Source organism: Delphinus delphis, chromosome 2, assembly GCF_949987515.2.
Source record: "Delphinus delphis chromosome 2, mDelDel1.2, whole genome shotgun sequence".
NCBI lineage: Eukaryota > Metazoa > Chordata > Mammalia > Artiodactyla > Delphinidae > Delphinus > Delphinus delphis.
In genome coordinates, this window is record NC_082684.1 from 120,493,851 (window position 1) to 120,512,588 (window position 18,738).

Genomic DNA, 18,738 nt, shown 5'->3' on the forward strand with positions numbered 1-18,738 from the left:
AGATGAATGGATAAATAAAATGTGGCCTATATATATATATACAATGGAATATTATTCCATTAAAAAGGAAAGAGATTCTGACACATGCTACAACACAGATGAATCTTGAAGACATTATGTTGAATGAAATAAGCCAAACACAAAAGGACAAATAGTATATGATTGCCCTTACATGACATACCTAGAATAGTCAAGTTCAGAGAGACAGAAAGTAGAATGGCAGTTTCCAGGGGCTGGGGAAGGGGGGATGGGGAGTTAGTGTTTAATGGATGCAGAGTTTGACTTTAGGAAGATGAAGAGCTCTGTGGATGGATGGTGGTGATGCCTGCAAAATAATGTGAGTGTACCTGTCTTAGTTGGCTCAGGCTACTATAACAGAATACCACAGGCTTGGTGGTTTAAACAACAGACATTTATTTTCTCACAGTTCTGGAGGCTGGAAGCCCAAGATCATGGTGTCAGCCTGGTCAGGTTCTAATGAGAGCCCTCTTCCTTGCTGCGTACTCATATATCCTTTACTCAGAGGGTGGTCATGGGGAGAGAGAGGGATCTCTCTTCCTCTTCTTATAAGGGCACAAATTCCATCATGAGATTCCCCACCCTTATGACCTTATCTAAACCTGATCACCTCTCAAAGACCCACCTCTATATATCATCAAAATAGAGATTGGGGCTTCAACATATGGACTTGGGTGAGGGGACACAAAAATTCAGTCCATAATAGTACTTAGTGCCACTGAACTGTATACTTAAAAATGGTTAAAATGGTAAATTTTATGTTATATGTATTTTACTACAATATATTTTTAAAGTTATACAAGTAAAAAATCTTGTGTAGTAAGTTAAAGACTCTGGTCCTTGGGCACCACCACGGATGATCTGATTGCTGGAGCTGCGATGGGACCCGGGAAGCACTGATCCTTTATGAGCTACAGGCACATCTGAAGCACACCACAGTTTGAGGAGCACCAATCTAGGTGATAGGGAGCCATGAAAGATTTCAGAGCAGGGTTGGGCAGAATGCAAGTGGAAGGTTAGGTCGCAGTGTGCAGAAACAAGTTCCAGAGCCATCCTGCACTTATGGCTAAGGGGGGAAGTGGGAAGGGAGGGAGAGGAGCAAAGCTGTGAGGAGACAAGATGAATAATCTCCAGAACAGGGTGAATGATCTCCAAAGTACTGAACATACTGAACAGAAAACACTGACCACATGGCCATTTCCAGCCTGGCCAGTAGCCCCTCTCAAAGGAAGGGTAAATTCCACTCCCTGCAGCTCCCTCTCCCAGAGCCGCCTGACCGAGGTGGCTTGTAATGGGACCGTCGGCAGACACAGAAAGAGCAGCTTCTTCCACTGGAAGAAACCAGCCAGCATCTCTGGGGCCTCGCCAAGGGACAGAATCCAAGCTTCGGAGCGACCAGCAGGGACAAAGGCATCTGTGCTGTCCTGGCCAACACCTGCCAGGAGAGAAATGCAAAACCCTCACTGGGAGCCCAGAGGCTCAGCTTCGACTTGATGCTTTGGCCACAGATGACCGCTTATCGTTCAAGGAGACAATCCCGGCGTGGAGACAGTCCTGAGGCCAACCTTGCACTGGCCATTTCCGCTGCCACTGGAGCAGAGAGGCCCTTCTTGTTTGGAGACACTGCAGCAGCTGGAGGAGGATGGCTGAGATGGGGTCTTTGCCAGGAAAGATCAGAAATGCACTGCTCACAGTGCCTCTTTCTGCTCTCCCAGGGCTTTTCAAGGCTCAAACAGCTCTACCCAGAATAACAGAGAGGTGTGGGAACCCCGAGCCCCAGGCATTGGTTCCTTCCTTTCCCTCCAAGGGCAGTCCAGCCACGTGGCCATGGGATTTCACCAGAGAAAGGTCAAGCAGGAAGGGGACAAGGTGGGGGTCTTCCTCTGTCCCACAAAAGAAGACCCCTTGGTAGTGCAAGGGGCAAATGGGTTTTTTATGTTAGTTCTTAGATCCTGCTGCTAACAAAGTGATCACTTGGAAGAATATTTTCAGAAGGTCACCGTCCCTGCACTTGGTGCTGATTTTTGGCCTCAGACGTGCTCCCCTGGGTCACAGCCTCCAGAAGGCCTTTCCCAGCACAGCACATTGTCAAAGTCGCTATGACTTATCTGCAGAGAATCTCAGATTTCCTTCCACCCCATACCGCCCACCCCCACCAATTATACATGGTTTTTGTGTGTGAAAACTTGAACAATAATGTATGGGTTTAATGATATCCCCTCCCCTAAAATTCATTTGATGGGAGTCCTAACCCCCAGTACCTCAGAAAGTGACCATATTTGGAAATGGGTCACTGCAGGTTTAAGTTAGAATGAGCTTATACTGGAGTAGGGTGGCCACTAATCCAGTATGACTAATGTCCTTTATAAAAGGGGAAATTTGGACACAGAGATACATACACAGAGGGAAGCCCACATGAAGACCACAGAGAGAAAGCTACCTACAAGCCAAGGAGAGAGGCCTGGAACAGATCTTTCCCGCCTAGCCCTCAGAAGGAACTGACCCTTCTGTTGCCTTGATCTTGCCTCCAGAGTTACGAAACAATGTATTTCTGTTGTTTAAACCACCCAGCCTATAGTATTTTGCTACCGCAGCCCGAGAATTAAATACAGAAGGGTGTAAAGTACAAAGGGAAAGCTGACTCTCACAGGCACCTCCCTTCCAATCCCCCTCCAGAGTAACCCCCATGGGTGGTGTGCTGCGGCCACAACGTTCTTAATTCCATTCACCAGATTTTGTACACCTGGGTTCTGCACATGAATTAGTTTCACCAGTGAGAGACATTCATGTGTAATTTGGAAAGTGGGATTGAGGGAGAAGCCAGCCTGTGGCTGCTCCTCCAGCTGGCGTGGGGCTGTGGCTGTCTGTGGCCCACGTCAACATATCACAGCATCTCAAGATGTTTCACAGGTGTGAGAGGTGTGTATGGCAGTGGCAGCTGGGGCAGCAATGACCTCTGAATCAAAGCTACATGGTATGCCCTCCCACAAATCAGCCTCTGGCTCCCCTAGCCTTCCAACAGCACAGCAGGCACCTATTCCCCTCTCTTAAATGCCTTTCCTGGAAATGCCTTGAGAGGCTCCCATTTCCCACAATGGATCCTGATAGATAGAAATGATTTGATAAGTCTTATTCCAGACTTTTCTGCAGAGAATTTTATAACATTTATTGATGTCCTAATTAAAACTAGAAAATTAACATCTATTCATTAAAACTTTGGAATTACTTGAGTATACAAGAGAAAAGAATCACTTTTAACATTTTTGAAGTTTTTCCATTCAATCTTTTCACTGTGAATATGTCCGTTCCCCTCTAACCTGGGCGTATAATGTGCATACAGTTTTGTAACTTGTTTTTTCTTTTTTTTTTTAAATTTTAGCTATTGCATAAAAATGCTTTTAATACAGAAGACATTAGCTCATTAGATGGGGCCAAAAAATGAACATGGATAAAGTTAAATACCATACAATTCACATAATATCTTACGTTTTAATTAAAAAAACAAAAACAAAAAAACCTGGTCGCTAAACAGCCAGTGAGGGCCATCTCCTCCAGGAAGCTGATTAAGTGAACTACAATTGTTTATTCTCCATGCAATGAACAGAACAATAAAAACAACTTTAAAAACTGAGTCCAATAAAACTCTTAAATACCACAGAATGGGGAGGGTGGAGGAGGACTTCTTATCTCTAATTTCACACTACTAGAGAGGGGGCATCTTAAGGTTTTCAGGACCATACCTGGCATAGAGAAGAAATTAACTAAAAGTCACAAAGATAATAATCTCGGATTTTTATCAGATCGAAGGACCTAGTGAATATCATGGGACCTTCCTCTTTTCACATTCTTCTATCTCCTAAGTCATCTGAATGTGAACATGCCTTCTCAGAGTCAGAGGGAATAATAATTTTAAACACCAGATTTTATCACTGTATTCCTCCTTCCTCAGTGATATAACCTGCTTTTTTTTTTTTTTTTTTTTTTGTGGTACGCGGGCCTCTCACCGCTGTGGCCTCTCCCATTGCGGGGCACAGGCTCCGGACGCGCAGGCCCAGCGGCCACGGCTCACGGGCTCAGCCGCTCCGCGGCACGCGGGATCCTCCCGGACCGGAGCACGAACCCGCGTCCCCTGAACTGGAAGGCGGACTCTCAACCATTGCGCACCCAGGGAAGCCCATAACCTGCTTTTTATTCTTATTAATATGTGGACAATTTCCCATGTTGCACAGTTGTCATCAGGAAGATGAGTTTTAATGGAAATATAGGGCCATTTTTTGTTTTAACTCACTTCTCTTGTGAGATAACTACTAAATATAACAGAGGCCATTAACATATACAGTTTAAATTAATTATAACATGAACACTCAGGTAAGGGAACAGAACATTTACTGTACTCCAGAAACCCTTCCCCTACCACTATCCTGACTTTATGATAATTTTTTCCCTGCTTTCTTTCTTTTTTTTTTTTTTTTTTTTTTTTTTTGCAGTACACAGGCCTCTCACTGTTGTGGCCTCTGATTTTGAGGAGCACAGGCTCTGGACACGCAGGCTCAGCGGCCATGGCTCACGGGCCCAGCCGCTCCGCAGCATGTGGGATCTTTCCGGACCTAGGCATGAACCCGTCCCCTGCATCGGCAGGCGGACTCTCAACCACTGCGCCACCAGGGAAGCCCCTTCCCTGCTTTCTTAGTAGTAGTTTTACTGTTTTTGGATTCATCTCTGGACAACATTGTTTAGTTTGGCTGTTTTTTAATGGAAACTTACAATGTCTTCTGCTGGCTTCTTTGTCTGTAAATTCATCTATTGTTGCATGTAACAATAATTTGTTATTTTTCATTGCTATATAGTATTTCTTGTATAAATATATGCTTACCTTTATTCATCCACTTATGTTGTTGTGGACCTTTGGGTTGTTTCCAATGTTTTATTATGAACAATGTTATTATGAACATACTTTTATATGAATCCTAGTGCTCATGCCATGCATTTCTGCTGGGTAAACACTTATGAGTGGAATTGCTCCTAAGACAAACTATACGTGGCATCAACCTGATTAGGTAATGATGAACTTGTTTCCAACGTGTCTACACCAGTACACACTTCCATCAACAGTGGATGAGTTCTCATTTCTCTACAACCTCGGCAACACAAGGGACCATCAGACTTTAACATTTTTACTGGTCAAGTGGTATGTGAGCGTATTTCATTGTGGTTTTTCCCTCTATTCCTAGTTTGCTGAGTTGATATCATGGATGAGTGTTGAATTTTATCAAGTACTTTTTCTGCATATATGAGATGATTATATGATTTTCTACTTTATTCTATAATATGATCAATTCTAGTGACTGATCTTTGAATGCTGTAACAGCCCTACATTCCCTACACAACCACCACACATTGCTAGACTCAGTTTGCTAATAAATATTTTGTAAAGGATCTTTGTGTTGATAAGAGATATTGGTCTTTTCCTGTGATATCTTTGTCAGGTTTTGTACTGGGGTTATGCTGGCCTTAAAAATGAAATTGAGATGTGTTCCCTCCTCCTCCATTTCATAACAGAGTTTCTATGAAATTGATATCATTTCTTCATTAAATATTGATATAATTAACCAGTGAAGCCATCTGGGTGTGGAGTTTTTTTCTCTGGCCATGTTTCTCTTTACAAATTTAAATTTTTATTATATGTAGGGCTATTCAGATTACCTGTTTCACCTTGCATCAATTTTAAGTTGTGTTTTTAAATGTGCCCATTTCATCTTTGTTATTGAAGTCATTGGCTTAAAGTTATCTTATTACTCTTTTAATAGCTTCAAGATCTATAGTGATATCCTCTTTTTAAATTCTGATATTCATAATTTGTGTTTTGTCTTTTATTCCCCTTGATCAATCTTTGCAGGGTTTTGCTAATTTCTTTCATCTTTAAGGAAAAAAAAAAGACTTTTTGAACTTTTCAATATGCCATTAAGTCCATCTAGTGAATTCTTCATTTCAGATATTGTATTTTTCAGAATACAAATGAAGTCCTTTTTATTATTTTCAATTTCTCCTAAAGATTCCCCATATAGTCACTTCTTGGCTATTTTATAATAGCTATTTCAAATACCTTGCCTGAAAATTTGAACTCCTGACTCATCTAAAGATCTGTTTCTATTGCCTGAATTTTCTCTTGACTATAGGTCAATTTCCCTGTATCTTCACATGTCTACTAATCAAAAATTACTAGTCTGGTGTGGCAGCCAATCACAGTTCTTGACAAGAAGCCCCCATCTAAGCACTAGAATTTAACAGGGCATAGTGCAAAGAGGGTCCAGGATCAGAATGGGGAGTCAGGAGTAAAACTGCTCAAAGCACTAAGAAAGGCTTGGCTGAGGAGCAAATGCTGGATATCTGTTTTACAAACTCTGGATTCTATCATATTCCTCTGAAAGGTGTTGATTTTTGTGAAATTCCTGACTTAAATTCCTGGCTGAACATCTCAATTTTGTGAAGACTTATTTTTCACACTTATTAGGGGAAGTCTGTTTGGATTTTGCCATTGGTTTTAGGATAAATTTGAGACATAGTCTTTTCTCCTAATATGTAGCCCATTTGGAGTTTCAGTGGACATCCCAAGGTGTTTGGGAAGCTCCTCTAACCTAGTAGTATTCTAAACTCCAAACTCTGGCTTCCCTGCAATGGGAAGCAGCTGAAATTTTGGACTAGCTTTTTCAGTTATTTCTTTCCACTATGTTGCTTTGAGTCTCCCCCATGCAACCACAGTTCAGGAGTAACTGAAGTAGGAAGGGAGTTGATATGCAGATTTTGAAGTTCCCCCCTCCATGTCTCCCTGCTTCCTAGGATTTCCCTTTTTCATTTCCAGCTCAGCTCTAAACTCCATCCTCAGATGCCTCAAGCCAATAATAATGGGACTTTCTTAGTCCTAATCCCCCAGTGCTCTGTGGCCTGGAGAGTGGCCTCCAGGAAAGAGCTAGGTAACTAATATGCATGATTATAATAATATGCAGTTCTCTTTTTCAAGGGTCAAATCTCCCCCAGCATCTGCCTGATTTTGGTCACTCTCCAGTGTTTCAAATAATTTTTTTCTTTTGGTGTTTTTTTTTGGCTACTTTGTCCATTAAAGTTTATTGTCGCTATTTGTGGGAGGGTTAGTCTGATACAAGATACTCCACTGTTACAGGAACTAAAACTCTGCTCAATACTGTATGTTTTACTACATCTACATTGAATTGCATGCTTTGGAATCTTAAAAAAAATTCCGCCTTTAAAAAGGCAGAAAAAATTTTAATGATAAAGTATTTATGTGTTCTGCCATTCTCCTATGGTTATGAAAACATCCCGTTCAGTGGGCTCCCATTTCCTGGTAATCTGTGAGCGCTTTAAAATTGAGCACCTAAATCTCCCTGACAAGTAGATGTACCGTTTCCCCCCACCACCCTGCCCCAACATGAGTTTTGGAAAAAGGCTGATCTGGTGTGAATTTTGGATTTGCCATTTATTAGCTCTGTGACCTTAGCCATGTCACCTAAGCTCTCTGAGTTTCCATTCCTCCCCTGCAAACTGAGGTCAAGCATACTGATCCCACAGGGATTAAGTAAATGAAGTAACTTATATAAAGTGTCTGGCACTTAATAACTGTTCCATAAATGTTAGTTTCATGTTTCTAGAGAGAAAGCATTTCATATCTCTGAAGTAAGATTCTTGTTCTTACACAGAAAACTATTTGATTGTTTTCAACTAAAAACTGGATGTCCCAGGCTGTGTGTATAGAAATATTTTATCTTAGTTGTTATTTTCCCTTGGCAAATAACCCACCAAGACCCTAGAATAGAAGTAAAGAGAAACTAACATTGGCTGCACACCATGACCTGCCAGGTCTCTAGTGGCTGACAAAGGTGAGTGAGCCTTAGTCAGGGCCAGTCTGGTGTAGTGGCCAGGGACCCAGCAAATGAAGGCAAGAAACCCCCAGTGAGGAGCTGAAACTTACAAGGGCGAGTGGAAAGGGGCCTGGTTGGGGTGAGAAGGCTTGACAAAACTCCATCTAAGTGCCCAGGAAGGCCAGAGCGAAGGGGTAATATGCCATAGAATCTGCATGTTTGCTCAGGGAGAGAGGAGGTGGGCATTCCAGGGCCAGGATGCTATGTGGACCAAAGCTTGGAGTTTTAAGAGAGATTTCCTGTCTCTTAGTGGGGAGGTGTGGTGATGGGGGCAGGGGTTAGAGCTCAGAGTCTGGAAAAGGCAGGTGGAGGTGGGACCAAGCAGAGCCTTAGGGCAGCCAGGCCATGATTTCTGGGCTTGAACGGTGTCCTGTCCAAGCAGAAGAGTCCAGATAATGTTTGCTTCTTTAGGAAGAAGAGTGTGAAGACCCAGAAGAGGCTGACCTGGAGGAGCAGGAAATGGGCAGGATATGTCCTGTACATCAGCTTTGTGGGGAGACGCTGGGGTGAGAGGAGGGGCCATCCTGGTGACTGTATCCAGGAGGGGTTTGAGAGATTTGATGACTCAATGGATATGAGTCTGGAAGGAGTCTTGAGCAACTGAGATGTCTAGGTGGGGAGGTGGTGTGGGGGTGACACATTAACTGAAACAGTGACAGGAGGCACACCAGGTCCTATGAATTCTCTCATCAGTCTTGGGAGGTAATCATAACTGTGCCCACTTCAGTGGAGGAAGTCGAGCTCTGCTGCAGGTAACTCATCCGAGGTCACACACCTGGACTGGCACAGGGCCTGTCCCATCGTCTGTGGAGTTGATCCAAACCAGTGCAAACCAGTGCTGTGCTGGTAAATCCAATCCCCTCTCCCCCAAAAAAAGCCTGATTTGAAGCATTTGCCATTTCCTGTGGTGTAAATATTCCTCCCACCTCGGCCAATTTCAGGCCACCAGCATGATGTCACTGAACATGGAGTTTGGAAGGGCTGTGCACAAGCCATCATGAGTGGGTACTAGCCAGTACTAACTGGTACTAGCCAGCTCACCACTGACACAACCCAGGTCTGCCTGGTACTTGAGGCCCCTTCTCCCTCCACAGTGACAAACCAAACACCTCACAGCTAACTCAGATCTTTGTATTTTCAGTCACTGTCCTTCACCCTGAACTCTCCTGGGTTTATCTCCCCACAGCTTGGTGTAGCGAATGGGTTATAGGGAAATACCTATCACTGAGGTAGGTCACTCTCCCCCATTCTGTGCCCAGCCCCTTGGCCCTGCAGTTTCAGAATGTCCAGTGTAGTGAATTCTCCTGGAGTTGTATTCCAGCGGCAAATCTCACGCAGGGCCTTTCTGCTGAGTGAGCACAGGAAGCATTCCAGCTGGCACACGGCTTGTATCTGGAAGACATGGAGGAACCAGGCAGCACTCCTGGACCAGCAGGATCAGATATCTGATCACCATTCAGAACTCAACAGAGCGGTTTCCTGTCCCAAGTAGGAATGGTGTTTCTGGTGTCACAATCTGAAAGTGGATACAATGTGCACAGCAACTGTCTTCAGAGTTGACAATGCTACATCCTCATGGACAATTCACTTTAAAAGAATCTGCAGCATTTTAGTACCAAACCTATGAAGATCCTCTTGTGTCACATTTTCTCTCCAATCTTGTGGTTTGTGGATATTTTCCTTCTAACTTGGGACTGACTGCTATGCAGGCCGAAGAAAGGAAAACACGCCAAGCAAGGAATTAGGGCAAGTGGAACCCCACTGACTGTGCACCTCTGTGGGTGAAGAAGGCATGGGGATTTAGGTGAAACAACGTGATTCTGTGACGGACTCATCTCCCAAAGCAACTTGGGGGCAGCAGGCTGTTGGAGTAGCCACTCTGAGAGAAAGGGCAGTGTTAAGCCCTCAGCCGGGAGGCGAAGGTAATGACACTGCAAGGCCTGAGCTAACTGGAGGTCCCCAGGGGACGAAGTGGAGTCACGTGTCCTCCCAGCTTGGGGGACACCTGGCAGCCAAGCCCCAGGCCCTGGGTAGGCACAGTGGCCAGGCTGCCCCCTGACTCCCTGCAGAGCCGCGGGCCCCTGGCTGGGGCTGGACAGGGCTTCCTATCCCTCTGAGCTGGCCAGCTCAAGCATCACATCCTCCCGGGTACACGGCTCATGGGGGACTGCACTGACAATCCGCCTCAGAGAGACTGGGCCTGGTGAGCTTTTGCTGGAAGACACGTCCTTTCAGAAGAAGGAAAGGCCCTTGCCCAAATCTAATTTTAAAGGTCTGTGAATCATAACCCAAACTGCTCATTACCCAGGGACTGCATGGTGACTGACTTGGACCTTCAGCTCCAGCACAGAAGTTGGGAAGGCACACGTTAACCATGGTTCTCCTGATCCCAAGACTCTCTCAGAGACCTCCAGCTCATCAAGGCCCAAAAAGGGTCTCTAGACGCCCTTTTCTAGCACAAGACGCCCTGTATCTTCCTGTCACAGCTGCTCCTATTGAAAAAGGATCATTCCCAGAGGCCCCAAAGCCCCAGGCTCCAAATACTGCCTTGAAATCTAGTCATGGGCTTTAGCTCCCAGGTAGCGCAGAAGCCAAGTAACAGTAAATTGTTTATTAATATATATTTTATATGATGTTATCTAAGATATAGAATGAAACCTCAAAACCTGCCTACAATATAGGTAAGGGGTCAGTGGTTTCATCTTTGAAGACTGAAACTAATTCTCATTTGTGTTCAAATGTACACTTTTCTCTCTGAAAATGCACTCGCTTCTGGTTGCATGGAGCCTGGTGTCTCTGGGCATGTCCACACCCTCCCAGACATCCACCGCCTCTCAAAGTCTGGAAACGCCCCTCTTATCTTGAGCTGCCACTTCCGTACGTCGCCCTGTGCTTTGATCTCCTGGGACAAATATCTGTGACCTGGGAGTGGAGAAATGTACCTCGTTCCCAAACAGGCCATCTGTCTGCAACTTGCCTCTCCTCAACCCTCGAGTCATCAGTAAATCTTTCTGCCTTTTTTCTCACTTTGCAGTGACTCAAGTTTTGCAGCAACAGAGTTGGCTTTGTGGTTTCCGTTTCCACAGGATGATGTAACCAAGACACTGGGTGCAATATTCCCATAGTATTTCTTGAAGGTCATTTAGTTGTTCAGGTTTATTTTTAAAAGGTTTTATTAGAGTGGCTAGTAGGTACAAAATGCCAGCGTTGACCGAGTAAAATACCAAATGACTTAACGTTAGGTCAGAAACGGCCAAACACTAAGGTCCCTAGAAGTGAATGACCTACTTCTGGAAATCTATCCAATGATCCAAAGTATGAAGAGGGCTTTGTACAAAAGACTTCATCTGTGCTGTTATCCAAGATGGAACAGGACACTCAAGGTGGCCAACCAAGAGCAGGGAAATTCTCAATTCTAAGAGAGACGGGGGCCTTTAAAGATAAGTTTAGAGAATTAATGTATTTTAAGTGGGGGAGGGGGAGCAAGATGCCAAATTGTATGTACGCGTACATCAAACTATAAAGACGTTACAAAAACCCCAGAGGAAGTTACCAAAGTGGGAACAGGGTGGTGCAAGAGGAAGGTATTGTAGGTCATTCCTTTTCGTTCTCTACTTCCCAATAAATCTATGTTTGCATTGTGATGACAATGTTATTTACAATGGAAGAGACAGGCTTCATCTAAAAATCCGAAGTGTTTCCTTCACAACACGAATGTGATCACTTGAATGTGCAGTTTTAGAAACAGTACATTTCTAGTTTGCAGAGGGCATTTTGAGCACATGAATGAGATCTCTCCTTTAGTTATGTAACAGAAGTGTTTGCCCAAAGAAAGACCTAAACTTAATTCAGAATTAATCAATTTGAAGGTCATTCTGAGTTTGACTAGAAGTGTTTTCTTTTCTGCAGTGGGAATGTGTACTGAGCTAGGCATGCGGGGGGCTGGGGCCTGACATGGGGTAATGGGTTGAGGCAAATGAGTAAAAGGAAAGAGGAGGTGGCAGCCCAGAGGCATCACTGACTTAATTAACTGTGGTAGACTGCTTAATGGAGAGAAATTCAATACAGATGCATCAGCTTTAGGCAGATTCCAGATATGGCCTAATTTGCACTATTAAAAGATTTAATCAATTTATTATATTTTCTCATTAGAAATCAGGCACGTATAATGGATAACTCTTACCATTTTAAAGGAAATGTAGTTAGAATATTCATAAAGAAAAAAATTTGTTTTTGTCTACAATAATAAAAAAAGAAGACCCTCATAACTGGAATATAATGAATAGTAAATGGAATGCATTAAAAAAATATCTGACAACAGGGCCTTAAGTGGTTTAACTGCACTGATGACAAGCCAGCCCCAAATCTGGTTGGTCCTGTGGTTTCCTGTGAACATCTTACACCCATCCCCTCTTCCACACATACATCCCTGTAGAAAAAACAAACAAAACCCTGAAGCATAGCAACACTAACATAAGTTTTTGTTTTTTTCCTACTGAAAGTCACACAAAATGAGTTGCTATTATTTGATCCATTGCGTTGTAACATTTACATCTTCATTGTATTTATAACAAGACTAAGCAGATTTGGTGTGAGTTGCCTTTTCCTTCAAGCAGAACAGGGACATCCTTCGAGGGCTGGGAAAGCACAGTGGGACCCATCGAGGCATGTACAGCCACGTACAGCCACTTCAACAGACAGATCCCTCGCTGGCCCCCAGTCACTGTGGCAAGAAGCTCCTTTGCAGCTGAGATTACATGCAGTAATGTAGCCTAACCCCCTCAGGGAGGGCCGGCACCTGCTTCCTTCCATGACAAGGAAGCACCAGGGGAGACCTTGGAGGTCTGGAGCCAGGGCGTAGCCCCTCAGCCACCGGCAAGCCGTCCAGTGGGTAGGCAGCCCCGAAGGTGTGTCATCTTCCTGAAGAAGAGGAAGTTTCTATAAGGCAAGAAAAGCTTCTGTAAATCCACTGTTCTCTTAACCTGACCACTATCCTTGGGAGGTAGTGTGGAGACTGTGGCTCAACTGGCACCCCACGGCACATATCCTACCCCATGGACACACGGAGTAGTGAACGGAGATGACTGCAGATAACACCTGAACCTCCAGGTGACCCTTCAAAGCCCAAGAATTGAGGCAAAACGTGACTGTCACTTAGCCTGGTCACACATCATGATAAATGGTGTGAGCATTAGGGGGTGAAGGTGTGTGTTAGCCATGCCCCTGAGTCTGCTGTCTGCACAGCAAGTTCCTCTTTGCTCCAGCTGTATCAGGCTGAGGCTGGGCTTTGTGAAATAGGTGTGGTCAGAGAGCTGGGCAGCAAGGAGGCGAGGACAGACTCACCTGTGGAGATCAAGAATTTGACTGTCTGAACTGATGGTGTTTGGGGCAGTGGGACAAAGACCAGCTGGGAGGGTCAGAGCTTCTTCTGTGTCTGGGCTCAGGAAGGGCCCCGCCGAGAGTTCACCAGCACCACCCAGCCCTTCTGCTCTCAAGACTCTGAAACGGATGGCACCACCCTCACACCAAGAGGACCATCACATGACCTACATTGTGTGACACGTGGCCTGTCTCCAACCATCAAAGTCCCACATGCTCGGGTCTGTGTGTGTGTTCTCATGCTGGCCCAGAGTAAGTGTTGGGAAAGCGATGCCACCTTCCAGAAGTGAGGTGCCTGCGCTGTCTGCCCTGCGATACAAGGCTCTCCAGCCTCCACTTGGGCAGGGCTCCCACACATGCAACCACAATGCCTAGGAAGCCCACCCAGCCTGCTCTCAGAACCCAAGTCCGTAAGTCCGTCCTGTGGCAACAAAGGCTGGCACAGATCCATGTGCCCAAGCAAGCATGTACCCCCTCATCTGTGTAAATGAATTTTTAAAATGCTACTGATGCTAGCCTATATACAATTCATCCCACCCTCCACACCAGAACCCCACAAACCTGGTGGTTCTTTGCGGGAAGGGCCTGAGGGCTGGATGGTTGGAGGAGGGAGAGGCCATTCACACCTTTGTGCATTGTGATTCCCACCCCCCTTCACCACCTTCACATATTATCCGTAATTTTTAATTATTAACAGGAGTTATCTGGCTTGGGGGTTATGGGCCATTTCATTTTCTTAATACTTTTCTGTAAAGTAATGAAAGCTAAGAGAAAGTCTAAAGTAACAAACGAAGCAAAGAGGTCTAACTAGAAAGTGTTCCAAGTTTAAGGGAAGAAGGAATCATCTTAGGTCAGGAGCGTGGGGCCCACAGGGTCACAGGCCATGCAGTTCCAGGTGGGAGCAGTGGGCAGGCAGGACGGAGGGCATTCTGCTGGGAGGAGTGCACGGCGGGGAATGGAGCACTGATGGAGGGGCTGGGGTAGCGTGGGGCACTGCTGGCCGTTCCAGACACGAGGGCCCAGCATGCTGGATCACCACCTAGAAAAGAGACTCAGGCCTGCAGTCCAATGAGACTGTCCACTTGTGTCACATCCACACTGGAAGGGTCTGAAATGACACCAGAGTGGACCATGGGGGAGTTTCAACGGGCTCCTGGAAGATGAGTCCAGGTGGCCAGTGGAGTAAGGTGGTGAGAGAGCTCCAGACAGAGGGAAAGCACAGGCAGGAGAGAGACTGATGTCCTCACAAACGAAGAGCCCAGTTCGGCTGGTAGCAGTACCCTGAAGGGTGTCCTACAGAATCCACTCTCTGGGCAGTGGAGGAGGGCACCAGAGCTGCTGATTTGGAGGGGTGCTTTAGGAAGAGGGAGTGGCCAGGTGGAGAATGAGCCCACAGGCCAGTGGGCACAGAATCCAGGCACAGCACTACGAGGGAAGAGGACCAGAGTGAAGGGGTCCAACGGCATTTCTGGAGATGGAGTCTTGATGAAGGGAGGTCAGCACCTCCATCGACATTAACGGTGATGTCAGGGAAAAGGAACAGATGTGGGCAAGAGTGGGATTAGGGAAGGAAACAGCCAGTGTTAACAAAGTGTCACCAGGACATCTGATGGACATTGAAGCTCAATAAAGTAATTGCTCACACCCTGTCCTACAGTTCCTTATTATGGTAAAGAGAGACAATTTAAGTGACTTTGTCATCAAGATGTATATTATGTTCTTCCTTACTGAGGAATAAATATGTCTTTGCTTTTTTCCAAGGAAAAACTAAACACTCCCACAAAGCAAATGGCAATTAGGATGAATGACAGCAATTCGTACTGTGAGCACAGTGTCATTATACTGGATCTTCACTGTCATTACATGGTAAATACCTGTCCTGGGAGTGTAATTTGCATCCACAAAGCTTGCTACCTTGGCATCAAAGATCTTACTTTTTTGATTCTTGGATTATATGCCAACTGCAGGTAATTTATCCTGTAGCTAGATCCATCCTAAAACCCTGAGCACATTCGTGCACACAGGATCACGTGGGCACTTGTTAAAATGCAGATTTTAACTGTCCTGGCAGGTGCACTAAGGAGGCCTGGAAGGTACATTTGTACCAAGAAGCCAGATGGGGCTTGGACCTGGTTTGAAGAACTTTGTTCTATAAAACACAAGATTCAGCAAGTTCTTTAAGAGGAACAAACAAAAGGTGACAAGTACATTCTAAGGAAAAAATAAAGGAAGAGGCACTTGAAAGTTTCATTTCATTCCTGAACTGCAGTGCATACAAATATTCCCCTCAAATAACTTGAAAAACCTTATGAATCAGTGTTTAAGTTTTTTACTCTCCAAATGTAATACAATTCTTCAGCTAAAACAAGAGTAATGAGACAAAATGGTTCTGAAAAGTACAATAGAAAAATATTGTCCACTGGTTTATTTTTCCAAATGAGCAATAGGCTATTTACAAATAAGCAGATCTCCAATGATGTATATTAAAATGGCAAATCTATTACTGTTTGAAATCTAAATGAAAAAAAAATTTAAGGCACATTTGTTCTGTGAATTTAAAACAAACTTTCTGGTTTAATGACAGATTCATTTCACTTTTGTCCCCAAAACACGTGAGCACCAAGATTATCAAAGAACACTTAATATTTAGTAAAACAGTAAGGAATGTAAAAATTAAGGAGGGGGAGAAGAGTTTTCAAAAGGAAATCTTTGGAGATCAGTTTACTGCAAATAAAATATACTAAACGTTCCTAATACACATAAATACTAATAACTAACAGGTACTTGGGAAATGGCAGAGTTCTAAATGATGGATATTAAATAAATTAAAGGTATTTCAGATATAAAGGATAAAACAAAACAGTAATTAAAGAATGAGACACCCATCTCCATCAACATAACACGGACAGGATGAAGTGATCAAAATCTGATACATTTCCCCCCAATGCTTTCATTAGGGTTGGGTCTTTTTTTTTGTCTTTGTTTTAGCTTGCATACATTAGATTTATGACAATAATTCTTATTTGCCATTCTAAATATTAATATTTTACCCTTTAAAAAGAAGGGTCTGGAGAAGAGAAAATGCCAGACTCTTCTTGAAATGTAATGCCAGGTCCATTAGGCCACACTAATTACAACAAGAACAGCCATCTATCTTTTACTGTGCTTTCCCTTCTCCCTTTGCTTTGAAAAACCTTCAAAAATGAGACAAGATTGGGGGAAACAATCACCTTTGGAAAGCTTTCTTGAAGATGATGATACAGCTACTATCACATTTCTTTATTTGACAACTGCAACATAAAATGGCTTAAAAAAATTGCTGTAAAAAAAGACCAAAGGTAGAATCTGTGCAAAGTTAACAGTTACAACAAAACGTTTACCAGAGTTACAGTGTTTTGTTACAATAATACTTTGCAGGAACGTTCATGTTTTCTGCCATAGGACTATAGCAAAGAGGTCTGAAAAAGAAATATTAAAAAAAAAGTTTTGTTCATCAGGTACATTTCAAGTCATAATTAAGCAGGTCTGCTACATAATGTTCAGCAAGAAAATGTGTTCAAAAGGCAAACATGATCACATTTTTGTTCAAAAAACTCAATCTTCAAGGAGTCCTCTGTAAGAAAATCATGTGTAAAATATATCCTTGTATGGACTTCAAAAACTGATCATACAAAAAAATTTTGAAAAATAAATTAGGTAATTAAAAATGTCTTTTCCAGCAAAGCTGGACATTAGGCTGTCCTCACTGAGCCATTATTATTGCTGCTTTTACTGTAATTTGGGTCATTTTTTTCTAGCCACATTTCAGCCAACTGCTGTGTGGACCCATATGTTGATGCTTTGGACCCCAAGCACATTTTGTACTGTTTGGGATCAAGGTTGGGATCACAAAAGACAGGATGGTGGACGTGGACTACTCCTACTTCTTGGCTCCTAAATGTCTTCAAACCTGCCTGGACAACCTTGTTGAAAAGGTCGACATCCTCGAGCCCCCAGCCTTGGATAGAAACATCAAAGCCACCTACTTGGACGAGATCTCCCTTATAAATACAAGTAATGCCAAACCCATAGTTTCTCCAGAAGCCAGTTTTTTGAGTAAAGGCAAAATGGTTGTCACTGGGAACCTTCCCACTATAAACAATCTTAGGATCGTACTGGCTAAAGATGATTGGAAAATATATTTGTTGGCCCAGAACTGTATTTGCTCGACATCGCTGAAGAAATTCTGTAGTAAATACAAGGTCAACGTCACAGAAGAAGAGCAAAGATTCATTATTAAATTGGGAAGATCCCACTTCTAGGGCCAGAGCTCTTGAAAATTCTCCAGACACAGGCAAAATCTGCATGTCGGCTTTCGGGTACTTAATGCGGTAATCTCTCATGAGTTCAACTTGCTTGGCCTTGTCGGGGTTGGAGTCAGAATTAAAGAGTAGAACAACGAGCCTGACATTCTGATTCGGAATGAGACATGTCTTCTCAAAGTTCCCCATGAATCTCACAAACATGTCAAAACGTCCAGACAAAGGAATCAATATATTGATCTTTTTCTCTTTGGGTTCTTTGTGCTCATCCTTGGACCCAGGGAGCTGAAAGGGAACAAGCTTCTTCAGGGAATTCGAGAGAAAGGACAAGGATCCGGATTCTTGATTGATTTTGTTGGCCAGTTCCTTTGCATCCAGCTCCTCGTGTTCCACAAACTGGATCTTGCTGAAGGTCTGCTGTAAATACGCATGCCTCCGCACAGGCACCGTCATTTTCTTTCCTTTGTGTTTTTTGTACAGAAGCAGCAGGTCCAGAATGTACTCGGCCCCGTACATGGGATTCACTCGGCGATAGCCGTACTGTATCTCCTTAAAATCAATAACGCGTCCTCTGGTCTTGGCGTTGGCATTGATCATCTCCATGACCTGCATGACAATGTCATCCAAGGCCTCCCTCTGCGCGGAGTCCATCCCTCTTCGAGGGGGTTGGCTGTCAGCAGCCGAATACAAATATTTCCCAGTCAGAAACTCCCACTCCAGAATCTCCTCTCGCTGGCGGGGCTGAAACCTCATGAAGGAAGGAGGAATTCCCAGCTGGAGGTCTTCTTTATGAATCTCGGTGTTGCTATATTTGCTCATCAGGACAATCTCTCGGTGCAGCTGGATGGTGCGGTGTCGAAGCTCAGCAATCTTGCGGCTGAGCATGTAGCTGTGGAGCCTGTACTGGTAGGGTGGGTTTTTGTTAGGGTGCAGTGTGATGGCTCGGTGAATTTTACTGTTATGGAGATCTCTAATGTACCCCTTCTTGTTCTGTTCATAATTCTCATAAAAAAGCTGCTGCATCTGTTAAGAAACAAAAAAAAGATTGCTATTAGTATTACATGACTGAGTGTCCCTCTATTCTTATATTTCCTTATAGACCTGCA

The 18,738-nt window shown here is 44.0% G+C and overlaps 1 protein-coding gene across 1 annotated transcript in view; it reads right to left on the reverse strand.

Annotated features, from left to right (window-relative positions):
• Positions 1–15,646: 15,646 nt before the first annotated feature.
• The window catches only part of CHSY1 (chondroitin sulfate synthase 1), a 74,868-nt gene continuing 71,776 nt past the window's right edge, over positions 15,647–18,738 (reverse strand). The window contains exon 3 of the mRNA XM_060005517.1: positions 15,647–18,655. Coding sequence (XP_059861500.1) covers positions 17,063–18,655 — 1,593 coding nt within the window. The 3' untranslated portion in view covers positions 15,647–17,062. The remainder of the gene's footprint in view (positions 18,656–18,738) is intronic.